At 40.9% G+C, this 15,424-nt stretch overlaps 3 protein-coding genes across 6 annotated transcripts; 2 read left to right on the forward strand and 1 right to left on the reverse strand.

The window, feature by feature from the left end:
- Window positions 1–64: 64 nt before the first annotated feature.
- rab44 (RAB44, member RAS oncogene family) lies at window positions 65–8,943 on the forward strand. Of its 2 annotated transcripts, XM_028405579.1 has the most exons (11): window positions 65–143; window positions 365–3,668; window positions 3,711–5,357; window positions 5,791–5,864; window positions 6,614–6,687; window positions 6,789–6,923; window positions 7,033–7,114; window positions 7,932–8,046; window positions 8,198–8,296; window positions 8,380–8,456; window positions 8,538–8,943. In XM_028405579.1, the coding sequence occupies exons 2-11, from the start codon at window positions 384–386 to the stop codon at window positions 8,623–8,625; spliced, it is 5,676 nt and encodes a 1,891-aa protein (XP_028261380.1). In that variant the 5' UTR covers window positions 65–143; window positions 365–383; the 3' UTR covers window positions 8,626–8,943. The 2 variants fall into 2 exon arrangements, with proteins under 2 accessions (XP_028261380.1, XP_028261379.1); XM_028405578.1 differs by having other exon boundaries at window positions 365–5,357.
- Window positions 8,944–9,724: 781 nt separating this feature from the next.
- Window positions 9,725–11,851, reverse strand: trub2 (TruB pseudouridine (psi) synthase family member 2). Its single transcript, XM_028406300.1, has 8 exons — window positions 11,574–11,851; window positions 11,281–11,415; window positions 11,060–11,134; window positions 10,918–10,979; window positions 10,743–10,824; window positions 10,564–10,636; window positions 10,319–10,455; window positions 9,725–10,231 (listed from the first exon to the last, which is right to left on the reverse strand). The coding sequence occupies exons 1-8, from the start codon at window positions 11,689–11,691 to the stop codon at window positions 9,933–9,935; spliced, it is 981 nt and encodes a 326-aa protein (XP_028262101.1). The 5' UTR covers window positions 11,692–11,851; the 3' UTR covers window positions 9,725–9,932.
- Window positions 11,852–12,081: 230 nt separating this feature from the next.
- hdhd3 (haloacid dehalogenase-like hydrolase domain containing 3) lies at window positions 12,082–15,155 on the forward strand. 3 transcript variants are annotated; one of them, XM_028406205.1, is made up of 4 exons: window positions 12,082–12,184; window positions 12,704–12,762; window positions 12,904–13,038; window positions 13,121–15,155. In XM_028406205.1, exons 2-4 carry the CDS (start codon window positions 12,709–12,711, stop codon window positions 13,514–13,516), a joined length of 585 nt encoding a protein of 194 aa, XP_028262006.1. In that variant the 5' UTR covers window positions 12,082–12,184; window positions 12,704–12,708; the 3' UTR covers window positions 13,517–15,155. The 3 variants fall into 3 exon arrangements, with proteins under 3 accessions (XP_028262006.1, XP_028262004.1, XP_028262005.1); XM_028406203.1 differs by having other exon boundaries at window positions 12,704–13,038; XM_028406204.1 differs by having other exon boundaries at window positions 12,178–12,292; window positions 12,704–13,038.
- The last annotated feature ends 269 nt before the right edge of the window (window positions 15,156–15,424 follow it).

Consider the following 15,424-nt stretch of genomic DNA (forward strand, 5'->3'; position numbering starts at 1 on the left):
GGAAGTACTGCAAGCGTAGCCCACACAGGAAGCTCTTAGACATGCTGATGAGGAACACACCCCCATCTGTGAAATGTGTTGAGCTGAGGCTGATGAGTTGACATTACACAGTAGCACATGTCGTGAGACAACAGATTTGGGTGGTAAGTACAAGTGGCGTCGTAACTATTTTGTAGAAGTAATTCAGAAACATTTGCACTGCTAATAAACTTTATGAATTAAAGGTAAAATTGAACAGGTTTCTGCTACCACTGCTTTAGATCTTTATTGTGCGTGTGTGCTGTGCTATGTCTATGATCAGCTGATGTTATCTGATATGAAGTAGATTTGCTAATATTGCACAACTGAATGTTTCATGCTTTAGGCATACAAGATTAAGAGATATGTCTGCTCAAAGTAGCAGGAAGAAACGACTTGGTTCACGACGAACAGCACCAAACCAAAATGAAACCTCAAAGTTCCACTTTACAGATGCTACTTCTGTAGCACAACACCATGTACCAGAAGAAAATGCAGATGCATTTAATCAATTGTCTGAACCTGGCAGTTCAAAATCTGCAACCCAACCTCCACCTTCACCAGAGGCTACAATGAACAGGCGAAAATTGGGCACTAGTCGAAGAAATAAAGGACGGCATGATGAGTCAGAACCCAGAGAGGAAGACATCAAGGGTAATAAAATGCTTGAAACAGTACAAACATCACTGCCGCTGCAACTTGAGAGGCAGGAAGAGTTAAGTCGAGAGTCTAAATGTGATATGTCTGCAGTGTCTGACAGCTCTTCACATTTAGCAGCTGTTCATGATGAGGTTAAGAACCCCACTGCACCAACACATCCAGAGGATGTTGCTGAAGTGTTAAATCCCCTAACCCCCTATGTCATGAAGATCTGTGAAAACAAGACCAAGCTGGAGGGTGTTGACAGTCTTCAAGCTGAGAAAGTCGAAGAAAAGGCGCATGTTCCAATCTCCATTTTAAGTGTATTTTCAAATCCTTCAGTGGATAAACAGCAAATCAACACCCAGCCAACTGGCAAGCTTGCTGATGACAAACTTTCCCATGTGCATTCTGTGACAGGAATAGAAACTAACAAAAGAGATTATGACCTGTTCAGACAAGTTGAACTTTTACAAGGCAACACCTTGTTGAGTGAGTCACATGCAGAATCTGACATTAAATGCAGTGTTGAGCAAGAGATATTTTCATTACCTAAACAGAAGCTGTCTATAAATGAGGAACACTTTCTCAACTTGTCAGTGGTCAGGGATGATCAGCATTCAGAGGATGCTGAGACACAAATGCAGGACATGTATCCAAATGTCTACTCCCCTGAAAGTTTGATATTTAATAATACAGATAGCTGCTCTGAAGCCCGGACACAGAGAGAAGGTATCACAGACACTTACCAAAGGGAACTGAATGTGGGTGTGCAAAATGAGTCAGTTGTACCCGGGATGGAAGCAGTGCATGAATCTGATGATGATGATGCTGTCTTGAAACTGCAAGAAACACAAGAAATACTTCAAGTTGATTTATCCTCTGAAAGCATGATAATTGATGTCACTGAGAATTCTGAAATAGATGAAAATTTGGCGGACCTCATTGAGATCAGGAGTACAGACCAATCTGAAGTGATGGTTGAAAGTGCAGCAACCAAACAAGAAGTTGCAAATCCTGACGGGGAGAACACTAAGCGTCCTGTAAATGAAAACAGCTTGGAGACGTTTGACCAGAAAAATGAGGAATATCATGTGTATGATTCACAACAAGATTGGATGAACACCACAGAACGAGCAGACAGTGCACACAGTACAATCTATGAGGGTGAAGGCCAGATAGAGGATGATGTTAAACACAGTGCTGGACCAATCATTGACCAGGACAAAGAAGAGGTCCTCAACATTTCTCTACAAACTCCCTCAGAAATAAGTGCTCCTTTTGACTCACAGCATCAAGACAGTTCCGTGGATCCAGATGAGCAAAGCCCCACCAGCTTCGACCTCAGTGGAAGCAAGAGAAAACTTGGGTCTAGCCGCAGGAATAAAGGAAGACGACATGTTAGGGAAGCTAAAGAAGATGTTTTAGAGAAGACTGGGGGAGATCAAGAGGAAACAATAACGGTCTCATCACCAACAGAGACAATGGAAAAGGAAGAGTTCAGTCAGGGAACTGAGCATGATGTTGTCCTGTCTGTGTCACATGACAGCTCCATGCTTTCTGTGTCTCCACCTGGTTCTTCTTTTGAAGATCAGAACCTCTCTGCAGCAAACTCTACTGAGACTGAACTGCAGAGTTCAGTACCTACAAGTGAAGAAAGACAGGCAGAGTTTGATGTGGAGGTGTCTGATAAATCAGCGGACACCACACTGGAAGGAGTGGACACTGAAGAAGAAACAGGGGCTGATTATTCAGAGGATGTTGTAAAGAAAATACAGGGAGAGGAGATTAAGCCACCACAAACACAAGAAACACTGCAAGTTGATTTCTCATCTGAGAGTGTGATGGATAATGCCACGGAGAATCCTGAAATCATTTCTGTAAACTTAAGACAAGAGATTGAACTCATTGCTGCAAACGTTTCAAATCCTGATGAGCAACGTGCTGGGTATCTTGCAAATGAAAGCAGTTTTGAGCCTACACAGAATGTCGGCACAACACAGACAAGTGACATAGGCAGAGACATTGCACAAGGTGTAGACAACATAAAATCCAGCATTAAACAAACACTTCATCAGGAGAAGGGAGAAATCTCTTCTCCAATAGAGGAGAGCAAATCTCGTATACATACCTTTAAATCAGAAACACATGGTGACTCCCAGCTTCAGGACAGTTCTGTGAGCGCAGATGATGAAACCAATGCTGGTTTCCACCACAGAGGCAACAGAAGAAAATTGGGGTCAAGCCAAAGATCTAAAAACAAACAGTCTGTGTCTGAGTCACAAAAACCACTAGAGGAAGCTGATGGAAATGCAAGTGGCAATAAACTCAGTGAAACCTCAGAAATACAATTACCACTGGAGACTGGGGGCCAGGAAAACTCAATGGAACCCAAACTGGATCAAGAGGATGCATTTAAGACTCCTCAGCCTGAAGACAAAAACGCACACATTAGCACACTTATACATGCTCCTTTAGACTCTGAGCCTCAGCAAAAGGACACAAACTTCAACTTTGGCAACAACACAGTGGAACTGGGGTTAAGTGAGGAAATATCAACCGAAACATTGCTGGAAGGCACAGACAAATCTGACATTACTCAATTTGAAGACATCCAACCAAATGCACATTCAGGAACACTTGCTGGTGTCTCAGAGTTTTCTAGTTTAGATTCACATTTAAATCATGCTATACCTCAACAGCTGAAAGAGCCAGAGTTGTCAGATGAAGGGCTTACCTCTCCACAAACAGTAAACAAAGAAGGGGATGTAGACAAAGAGTTGACTTCAAATACAGAGAACAGTTGCCCCAGAGAATTTACTCAAGTTGAACACAGTGTTGAGCAAGAAACATTTTCATCACTAAAAGAGGAGTTGGCCAGAGAGGAGGAACTAAATGAGCATTATCACTCATCCGAAGTCAGAGGAGATCAGCAAACAGATGCTCGTATAAATAAAGAGGCGGTTAATGCAGTAAAAATGCAAGAAATGCATAAAATTGATTACTCCTCAGTTAAATTTAGTCTACTTCCATCAGAAACAAATGCTCCATTGGAAACCCAGCCTCAGGACAGTTCTAATAGCTTTAAAGAGGAAATGCACACAGGCCTGGGCCGAGCAGGCAACAGGAGGAAACTGGGGTCCAGTCGAAGAAATCAACCAAGGCAGCATGTTGATGCAGCACACGACAAGCCGGAAGCAGAAACTGAAGACGATACCAGGGGCAATGAAGCTTTCAAAACAACAAAACTGCAATTAGCGAATGAGACAACACCCCAGGAACAAATTAAGGACCTTAAATCTGAGGAGAACATCAGCAACATTCACCCAACTCTGATTGAAGAAGCAAACACAGAAGACATTGTAACAGACATCACTTTAACTGCAGGCCAAGACAGTTTTTTCAAATCCAGTTCCAAGGACGTCAGCAAGAAAGAAGACCGCCATAACCCAGGGAATAAGCACAAAACAGACCAGATGCAGATGCCACAATCATCGGTATGGAAAGGTGACTTGGATGTACAGAACATCAGCACATCCACACCTTCTCAAGTCCAAAACACCGGAGAGTCATCTTTTGTCTTACAAGAAGTACATGAACAACAGACAGTGGGAGAAACACGTTTCCATGCAGCCCAGGAGGTCGCTGTGGATGCTTCTAATGAAGAACCAGCAAAGAGTGAACATTTACATGTAGAACCCATACAGAGGAAAAGAAAGATGGGTTCTACCCGCAGGACTAAGCTCAACAGAAAACAAGACATGGACAATGAAGATGAAACAAAAGAAAGTGAGTTTGACACAGTGGCTGATGTGAGGACTCCTGACAGGATGGATGAGATTCTGTTTACTGCAGAGGTATCCCAGAGTTCACAGTCTCACAATGTGGAAGTTGTCAATGTGGTCGATTTTGTTTCTGATGTAAAAAATGATGGTAAAAGAAATGTAGCCCTGAATACAGAGGTCGCTCCAAACACTGAGAGCTTGGTGTCTTTTTGTGAGAGCATGCAGAGTGATGAGAAAAGGCCAGAGGGTGTAAAGGTACCACAGAAGCAGGATACTAATGAGCAAAAGCCGCATACTGTCAGTGAAGGGGCCCACGGTGAGAATCTCCAAATGAAGAGCACAAGTCCAAATTTAAGTATGACTAACAGGAGGAGAAAGATGGGATCCACGCGCAAAGATCTTGGATCCTGGACCAAAGAAAAGGATGTACTTCAAAGCCAGGATGTGAATAATGAGTCAACAGAGACTGAGGCTTCTGTTGTAGATGTAAAGGCAGAGACCGCCCCTGGAAGTGGAGGACAAGAGGCCAAGCTTCACAAAGAACCCAACGATGGCGACTCTGAGACACCAATTGAAACAGAGAAATACAATGTCAGTGCATCTAAGTTCAAACATCAGCAAACAGTTGAAGAAAATCCTGCTTCTCAAGATGGGTCAGCAGGCGAGGAGCATCAGCCGACTCCAAGCAACCTTCCATCAACGTCTCCCAAACAGGATTCAATGTCAGAATCAGCTTATGGAGGAAGGAGAAGAAAGATGGGATCTCATCGAAAGTCACACAGACCTCAAAGCTACCAAGACCACCAAGAGGGCAGAATAACAGGTGCACAGAATGGGAGGGATGCCAGGAGTATCACAGAAGAAGATGCAGCCACAGCAGCTGAAGAATTACTGGGTCTCGACAAAACGTCAGAAGTAAGTATCACGTTTCTATGCATTGTTCATTACATTGACTTTTCTAAACATTGTTGAACATGATCATATTTCTGATTTTGTTTCTTTAGTTTGCCTGTCTGAGTTGCGCTGTACTTCACATTTATATAAAGCATCTATTTCTAAGAACCGAGTAACACAATGGAGCAAAATGAGGAACATGTGGTCCACACCAAATGTTTCACATGTTGAAAAGGAGAACATAGACACACATCTTGTTTCTTCAGAAACTTGACAGATACAGGCCTGAAATAAGATCACCAAAAATATGACCTGTACAATAAATAAGCATCAGTTTCATTAATTAGTAAACAACCAGGATGTTTTACTAGTGAAATAAATAAGTGAATCTCCTGCTGTCACTTTATTTGTTTAATGTGTTATTCTCACTTCAAAGAACATTTTGTGTCTTTAGGGTAAAGAAATTGACAAGAAACTATCATCTACCATCAGCATGTCAGAGGCCGCCGGGAAACAAGTGCCTGTGAGGTAAGTCCAACACAGAAGTGTTGACGCCCCTGCTGAGAGTTTGTGAGAGAAGATGAGTTTACGTATGCCAGTGCGTGATTTCACAGACAATTTGTAGTCTTTACCTTTTGTGATAATTCTGTTGTGTTATTGAAAATCACAACATTGTCTAAGGTATAGAATAATGTGGTTGAACTAAACTCAGGAGCCCTTCCTGGTGTTACCAGCATGATTAATAAATCAGAACTTCCTTGAGATAATCTGTTTCTAGTGTCACATGGACTAAGTCATTTGGATTTTTCAAGCAAATGTCAGAGATTTTAGGTAATAATTTAAATTAATACAAAAATAATGACATTATGCAATAAATATCTCATAGAACATGAGGAATCACAGCTAAAAGCTTTCTGTAAGACAAACTTTTATAAAAGTGCCTCACAGCAGTTTTCTGTATACAGTGCTGCTTGAAAGTTTGCGAATCCTGTAATTTTCTGTATATCTGCATAAAAATGACCTAAAACATCAGCCGATTTTGACACAAGACCTGAAAGTCAAACAAATTAAATAGAAATATTTTAGTTTGTCATGTATTTATTTAGGAAAATAATCCAATATAACATTTATGTGATTGACAAAAGTATGTGTTCCTTAAATATTATTTATAAAAACAACAAATCACTTTAAATCATCTCAAAATCAAATCTAAATGAACACCATGAGTCACATGTTATATATGTATCCAGTCTGAAGTGTGCGTGTGTGTTCCGCAGCGACCAGACTACAGTCCGGCCTTCTAAGGGTGAAATCCATCTCAGTCAAGAGAGTCAAAGCCAAGTGACACTGGGTAAAATTCACTAATGCTTCCACTCAGATCACATGTCAGTGCAGAGCACAGCTGTTTGTAGACAGAAACAAACATAATATTTGAACGTGTTTACATTTCAGGTCACAGCAGAGGGTCAGGCGTTGGATCAGAGGGTTTTAATGTGGTGATGGTTGGAGACAGCAGCGTGGGAAAGACCTCCTTCATGAAGAGAGCTCAGAGTGGGAAGTTTTCTTTAGAGATACCTGCTTCCATTGGTAAGATCCAGATATTTACTTCACAAGTACTCCCATACAAAATAGAAATATACTGGATGTTATTACATGAACATGTTATGTACGTAAACATTACATAAATTGTTTGCAGGGCTGGACTCCTGCACATGGACAGTGGTAGTGGATGGAAAACCTGTAGTGCTACATGTATGGGACACAGCAGGTCAAGAAAGGTAAGTTTGTTGGGTGTCGCACTTCAAAATAAATTATAGGAGAAAACAAGCTGGTCATGTGCCTCAGACAAAATAAAGTACATGGTGTTATTCTGTGGTTTAGGATGGCCTGAATGTTGAGCCACACACACACCATGGGCCCTTCTATTCTAGGAAGTGTGTGTGGTGTGTTTTTTTACGGTATATAAAAAACAGTTTCTCAAGTAGCTGAGGACAGGTTGCCTCACTGCCCTGAGGGCTTCCTTGTCACTGACAGTGAAAGCAGCACCAGTGTGTACACAGCATCATCTAGCCAACACTTCTGACTTCATCACTTTTACATAAGTTACACCCCTTACAGCAGGCCTGCATGAGCTTGTGCCAGACAAAGTGCTTCAAACGGTGCCAAGACATCACCTTCAGGCCAGGACGCAACCTGTTTCAGAACTGGTTTGACACCCCTACGCAGCTGCTGTGACAGGGTCGCTGGGGGGGTGTGCAGTTTATTCTAGCATTCATTTTATGAATATGATCATCATTTTCTCTCAATGACTCCCTTAAAATGTGAACTTGAAGCAGCAGGATATTTATAGAAAGAAAACATGCTGGAAGAGGCAGTGTGATGTTCTGAGAAATGATAGCTTAGGTCCTGGCAGCCGTGAAGCAGACAGGTATATGTTGTGGATGATCAGACATGTGCATGTGACATCACAGTTAAGATAGACTCCTCTGTATTGTGGATATTTTAAAGAAAGACACCCCACATGAACTCTGCAAACTAATTACACAAAGTAGTCATAAAAAGTTCACCTCTCTTCATCTTCCCTTTCTTTAAAAGGTTTCGCAGCATCACAAAGCAGGTTTTCCATAAAGCCCAGGCCTTTCTGTTGATGTATGACGTCACTTCCTCTCAGAGCTTCTCTGCAGTCAGCTACTGGGCCAACTGTATTCAGGTACGATGCACTTCGGTGGATACATTCTCTTGTTTTGTTTTTATTTTGTTGTTGTACATTTTTGGATTGAAGCATGGACAAATTGTGACATTATGTTTGAAATATGCTTGAATAGAACTGAAAAAACTATAAAACATAACATGTTTTTCAGGAGTCTGCTGCAGAAAACGTGACCATTTTACTCCTTGGGAACAAGAGCGATCAGGCACAAAGACAGGTTAAAACCCAACAAGGAGAAATTCTTGCTAAGGTATGCTAAGGTATATAATTTAGTGCATTACATCCTCTCATGATCACCTTCTGTTTAACTGAATCGTGATAATGTTAAAACAGGAATACAACTATGAATTCATGGAGTGCAGCGCTGCCACGGGTGAAAACGTGATTCACTCACTGGAGACTGTGGCCAGGTAAACTTAACCTGTCTTCTCATATTGTTGCCTGCTGTGACACCAGCTGATTGTTTGTTTGTGTGTTCATACTGTTGACAGGATGTTGAGTCAAAGGTTTGACACAAGAAAGGAAGTCACAGTGTTGCACAAAGAGACCAAACAGAAGAAAAGTTCAGGATGTTGCTGAACAGTGGGGAGGTAGTGACACTGCAAACAAGACAAGATTGTAACTGTAGTTCAGTCCATTGCAATGATGTGTATTTTATGTGTATGTGTATTTTTAGAAACCCACTAAACTTTCTACTATTAGATTTACACAGAAGTGATTGATCTAACTTTATATACACACAGTGCCTGCTGCAGTGTGAGTTGAATAACTTTTTCATTTAAAAAAAAATAATTTTACAATGTTTTTGTAACTTTTCTCCTTGTGCATTTTTATGCCAGCATCGTCTCTAATACCCTAATGTAATTGTTGTAATGTCATGACTTGAGCTTAATAAACCTCCAGAACAACATTTTGTCTTTTCGCACACTTAATTTGTGTCCTCATGGACGAGCTGTTTCCAGACTGACAAAGAGAACTGTGTTCTCAGTGGAACAACAAGTCATTCAGTGGTATGAGGAGGAATATGGCAACAACGGCATCACTGCCATAACCTCGCAACTTCCCAGAGGAGGGTGTGGGGAAACAGAAACGCAGTGTCGGCATATTCCAGCATCATCGGAGGACACAAGACCGTCACAGCAAGTCTGATATTAGTGACAGGCACACACTGACCCACTGCCCTCTGTTATATCATTCTGATTACACTAAAAACATTTGGAAATGCTGAATTATATGATTATGCAAGTTTAATACAACCTCCTATGATGTTGAGACTTTTTGGTAATTACACACCAGCTCAACATCAGACATTAGTTTGTCTTTCAACAAGCAATTTTAAACAGATTAAGAACACAAATCAATCATTGCTGCCTGACTGCATCCTGCTCTTTAGTTTGAGACATTCATCACAACAAGATGACCACAGTTTGTCTAAACCACCATCTCACATTCACTTTGTGTTGGCCCATCATATAATTTTAAAAACTAAACCTGACTGCAGTGGCTGAAGTAAACTGTTTAACACAAAACATTCCTACCTGTTTTTTTTATCCTTGGTACCTTATCCACATATTTTTAACCCTTCATCTCAGATTGTAAACACTGTTGCCGACTGGTTTAAAACTCTGCAGCAACCTTTTGCAACTTGAGAGTACTTGTAAAATAAATCGGGTCCAGGTTTACCGTGTGTATTCTTGTTGGTCATTTATATTTTTATTAATTTTAGGATTAAAACATTTTAATATTCAGGACATATTAGGTTAACATAACAAAACCATTAAGGACATTTGTGTATTAAACAGACCTATTAAACTGATCATCAATTTACAAATTGATCTGCAAACAGTCTGTTTTTATGATTAGTGAGTAAAGACAGAAGTTATTCACTACTTTTTACTACGCTCCTTTTCTTGAGCAGCTGCCATGTTTCCTTCAGATGTTTGTAACGGTGCACTGATCAATGACTGGGAGTGTTTTCTTTCCCTCTTAGCAGAGTGGTACTGTTGGACGGCCTGCATGATGTCAGCAGCGGTCCAATGGTGACGGGTCAGTGCGTCCTGCAGTGTGAAAAAACCATCTCTGGTGCGTCTGACTGCGTTACACACTGCTGTGCTGCGCAGTTCAAGTCCTATCTCATGCACCAGTTTGCACAAATACTTCTGTGTTTCATTCAGGCACTGCACCTCTGTGAAGAGTAGGAAACAGGTGTGAGACAAGATTTTTGCTTTTTTTAATGATTTTTAATTTATGTGTTCAGCTGAAGATGATTTACCCAAAGTGAAGTTGGGCGGCTGGAAGCGAATGCAACGCAAGCCAGTGATAATAGGCGGTGACTTTCCTTCTGGAGCCAGCAAACCATGCACAGCCATCTCATAGGCTTCCTGAGAGCGCAAGTCTACTTTGGAATACCTGTGCAGAAAAAAAGTCACATTTGCTGACATCTATATCATTTTGTACAGTGTACAAGACTAATATTATTCCAAGAGATGTAAGGAATATAAAGTGTAGCTGGCGCACGTTAACATGGCCTTTTGATTGACTCCCTCCAGCATCGCCAGCACTCTCTCCAGCTTATCCTGGGTGATGTGATCTAGTGAACATGACAGTGTTTTAGGAGCAAATACATTTTGACTAACAATTGACTAAAAAGACATTATAATTAAAAAAAATGAAGGAGAAACTGCAGAAACATCTACCGTAGGTGGACCGTTCCACAACTGGACCTGTGTGAGAGAAATCACGTGTTGCAGTCCCAAATTCTCCCTCCAACATATACTCCTGGAACACATAAAACAACATTAAACTACCTATTAAAATGTTGTATCTTAAAGAGCATTATGTTGTTTTAAAAATTCAGAAATGAAAAGTTACCCTTGTGACTTGTGTGCTGTGAAGATCATTCAGCTTCTTGTTTCCATTCCCAACAGCAAGAACTGAAGTGTAGACAGGTGAATATTCAGTGATTAGATGCAACACTGGTGGTAACAAACTGATTTTCTCAAAAAAATTCTACCTAAAACGCCAGAGGAGAACACATCCAGGCGATGTCCCACTCCAACTCGAATATCCTGGAATTCAGGTCCGGTCACTAAAAGATAGAAAACATAATGTATGTTGTAATATATTTGAGAAAGCCTTTCAAATAGGATATGTACTTAAACATCACTTTTCTTTAAAGCCACAAAATGTAGTGATGTCAGAGCAGAGCCACAACAGTATCACAGACAGGCTTACCTAAAGGATGTTTGGACAGTACTGGCACTGAGGCTGCGGACACGGTGACAGCCTTGGCTGCTTCACCATCACTGCTCGACTGCACCAAGAAGCGGACCTCGTGAGGAAGCGGCTGAGAGGGTGTATCGTTTAAACCTGGAGGGACACATTCAGAGGTCATTAGGATGCTGGATCTAGGTTTTATTCTAAGGATAAAGGGTTAACCAGAAGAAATGTGTGTCAATCCGTGCATGAGTTACAGCCGTTATAGCCTTTGATCAGTAGCATTTGATCTCTTGAAAAGTGATCCTCACCTTTAAGAAGATTTGTCTGGACCGTGTCCCGAACAAGTTTCCAGTGAACACCGGGCGGTTTGTAGACACAAAACAGGCCCTCTAACCTCCGAAACATTCGGATAGCGGGAGTTGCCATCTTGTTAGCAACATCACACTCCTGGGTTCCTTACCTAAATAAAGAGATTACATGTCTTTACCGAAGCAACAGATTGTTTGTTTTCTAAAACACGCTCAGGTCTTTCCACTAACTTGACTTTACTACATGTGTACTGTCGAGCATGCATACGTAAATGACGCTGTAGGTTTAAAGAGCAGTTTTTTAAAAATCATACTGCCCCCTATCGGACTGGCTGTATCAAAGAAACGGAATTTATATAGAGAAAACATGCAGATAGTGATCACGTAAATAACATCACAATTTGCAAATTTACGCGTGATAACGTTGGTGAAGTTGAATACTATTTTTATTTTACAGCACAAAAGATAAGTAATAGAAGAGAGTCGTCCAGCAGAGGGCAGCAACCGTGGCTGTAACCCCGGAAATGAGGGAGAAGAAGAAGAAACCAGGAAGCCAACTTTGACTTGTTTACACATATTAGCAAGTGTTAGGATTTGGCTTGTTGCCTACGGTAACGATTTAACCTTTATCATCATATTATTTTATTTTATCTCGTGTCATTAGCAAAAGCCTAACACGCAGCGTGGACGGGATGTAGCGTTAGCTCGCTAGCTAATAGGTACAAGGATGTTTAATGTGTTGCGTCGGTGACACCTCACAGTCAATATTGTAATTATGGATCTTTTCAACACGAGTGTTATTAATCGACATAAGCGGGGATTTTTGGTTTACTCATACTCTTACAGAAGAAGCACCGGTTTATTCTACAGTGTCCCAAATTGTTCAGTTTGTTTGAAGTGGTGCTGCATGAGGTGCACGTAGTCAGTGTGTTACCGAATGTAGATGGTGGTCAGCACAGCTTTATTTAGAGAGGCAAAAGTGGGTGCTGATAAATGTATGACACGTCAAATAAGTTCAGCTTAAGAAAGAGAAAGGCCCATGTCCTGTTCCTGCTTTGACTGCTCCTATGAATTTATTCTTAGCGTTTGCCCAGCTATTAATCTTATGTCCTGTGGTCTTCCTGCTACAGGTGTGATGCGAGCTCCTCTGCGCTGGGTGCTGTGGGATGTGAAAGACACCCTATTGAAAGTACGTGCATCTGTGGGAGAACAGTACTGTAAAGAGGCTAAGCAATTAGGCCTGAACCTAAGTCCTGTGGAGGTTGATGCTGCTTTCCTGCAGGTTTATCGACATTATTCATCCAAATATCCAAACTATGGCATCACTCAGGGTCTGAATGGACAGTCTTGGTGGGTGGGGGTGGTGCGAGACACTCTCTCCAAGTGTGGAGTACAGGAACCAGCCCTGCTGGATACAGTGGCAAACAATCTTTATCATAACTTCTGCAATGCAGAAAACTGGGAGGTAAGTGTTAGCTATTCACACACAACCTGTAAAAGAGCGTTGAAAGTCTCAGATTAAATTGGTTGTGTTTTTTCTGTTTTAGGTATTTCCAGACTCATTAAAGGCCCTGGAGAGCTGCTCTTCTTCTGGGCTAAAGCTTGGTGTGGTATCCAACTTTGACAATCGTCTAGAAGCAATTTTACGTGCTTGTGGGCTGCTGTCGCACTTTAACTTTTTAATTACATCAGAGGGAGCTGGTGTAGCAAAGCCTAGTCCGGCCATCTTTGATCAGGCGCTGCAGAAGTGTGGCACATCAGCTGACAGTGTAGCTCATATTGGGGACCACTATGTGAACGACTACCTCGCCTCTCAATCTGTGGGCATCCACGGGTTCCTGTTAGACAGACACAACAAGAATAACCAACCAGACGTTCCTGAAAAGCATCGGCTCAGCTCATTGGAAGAGCTTCCGTCACGGCTTCAGCTGCAAATGGATTAATGCCAAACAATCATGGGCTCAAGTTCAAATCTAGTCAGCCTAACAATGGTTCAGTTAAGGTACTCACTTTCTGGGATGGAGCCAGTTGTTGACCTCAGGGGACCCAACAACTATATCACTTGCATAACACATTAAATGACAATAATGTGTACAGATAAATCCAGAAAATCTTAAAAAATGTTAGATTAACCACCATGGTTACAGTCATTCTACTGTAGCTTTGGGTGCAATAAATATTTATTAATTCTACAGTGAATGATGATACAATGATTGAGAGAAAAAGGAAGAAGAAATAAAAATACTCTACAACTACTACAACTATTACATTTTCACCATTAGATATATTACTGTATATTTATAGTGATATAAAAATGTAAAAGCAATAAATAATATTCAGTTTGTCCACCACAGAGCACAGTTGATCATAGTTTCTCAGTGTGTGATAAGATAAAATATGAACTACAGTATTAAGGTAGATTTTGGGAGTAATTTTCTCTTAGCACATTTTTTAAGAGAACGAGAAAGAGGAGGATGGATTGGAAAGTTGAAAATCCAGCTCTTTAAAACTTGAAAGGACATTTAAACCTCTGTTGTGCACATTTAGCCCTTTTTCTGTTGTTCTAAAGGTGCATTAGAAAATAGCCCTGCAGTGTGAAGCATGTAATATCAGATCAATTTCAATATTCTATACTATTAGAAGTGTTCAAAAGACAGACAATCACTGATTAATTATACTCTTGGACAGAACATGGCCTGGAAGAATGAGAGAATCCACAGACACTATGTAATTATATGTTTTGGTGGACTAAATGTTTAACAGTAAAAATAAACATTAATAAATTAAACATACAATTGCAACGGAAGAATATGTTTTTTGTAAGTACAGTTGTCTTTTCTAGTATGATTTTCCAAACATAGAAAAACGTTTTTAACTAAGATTTAGACATCACACCTATTCAAAAGAACATGGCACACATGAAAACAACTTAAGTCAGATGAAAACAAAAAGAACCAGATTTTGTCATTTTTACCTGTAAAACCACATTTCTCATAAGGTGATAGGACCCCTTAACAGAAGCTGATCTTTGCTAATGATTTGCTTCAGTGCTCCGCAGTAAGGAGAACAAAGCAGGGTTGCATAACCCTAATACCTTTGTAAATACTCTTATTTGAAACCATCTGGTCAGAGGCAGATACTGTAGATGTTGGCCTGAGGATCAAAAGACCCAGAAGAACAAGAAGAAGATGAGAAGGACCAGAGTGGCATTGCGGAGCAGAGCTCCGGCTTCTTATGGGGAATTGGGATTGACACACATCCAAATTAGATTTTAAAGGGTTCCACCGAATGTTCTGATGCTCACAAAGCTGCCCCCTACTTTACCTCTGTGTGTTGAACGTGACTGAAAACAAGTTAGCTTTCTCTTATCTTAACCTAGCTTTCACATTTGATTCCCCTTCCGTCCATTTGTATTGTGCATCTTTAGGGAGGCATCCACAAGAGCTGCTTAATTCAAAGCTGGTTTAGTAGCTCAGCCAGACGGCTCTAAAGGGCTCCGCAGAAATCCGATTGCAGACATAATGGGATTGTAAAGCAAAACAGAGCTTCTCATGCACGGGAAGCGAAAAGAAGAGAGGAGAGGAGGATGTCAACCCCGTGATGTAAAAACATTACACAGCCTTGTAGCGACAACTAATGTTTTAACATGAAAGTGTATGGATTCTGTGAAATAATAAAGAAAAATAAAGAAACCGAAAGGCAATATAGAAGAAAACATTTCCTTCAGCTATAAAAGCACTCAGGAGTTGGGCTCTTTGTTCCATTGTGCCTGAGGTTGGATGATTTCACATCATTTCTCTGTTTTGAAATATTCAGCGGAAGAGAGGAAAAAAGGAGCAGAGCATCAGAAA

This window comes from Parambassis ranga, chromosome 5 (genome assembly GCF_900634625.1).
Source record: "Parambassis ranga chromosome 5, fParRan2.1, whole genome shotgun sequence".
In the NCBI taxonomy this organism is placed as follows: Eukaryota; Metazoa; Chordata; class Actinopteri; family Ambassidae; genus Parambassis; species Parambassis ranga.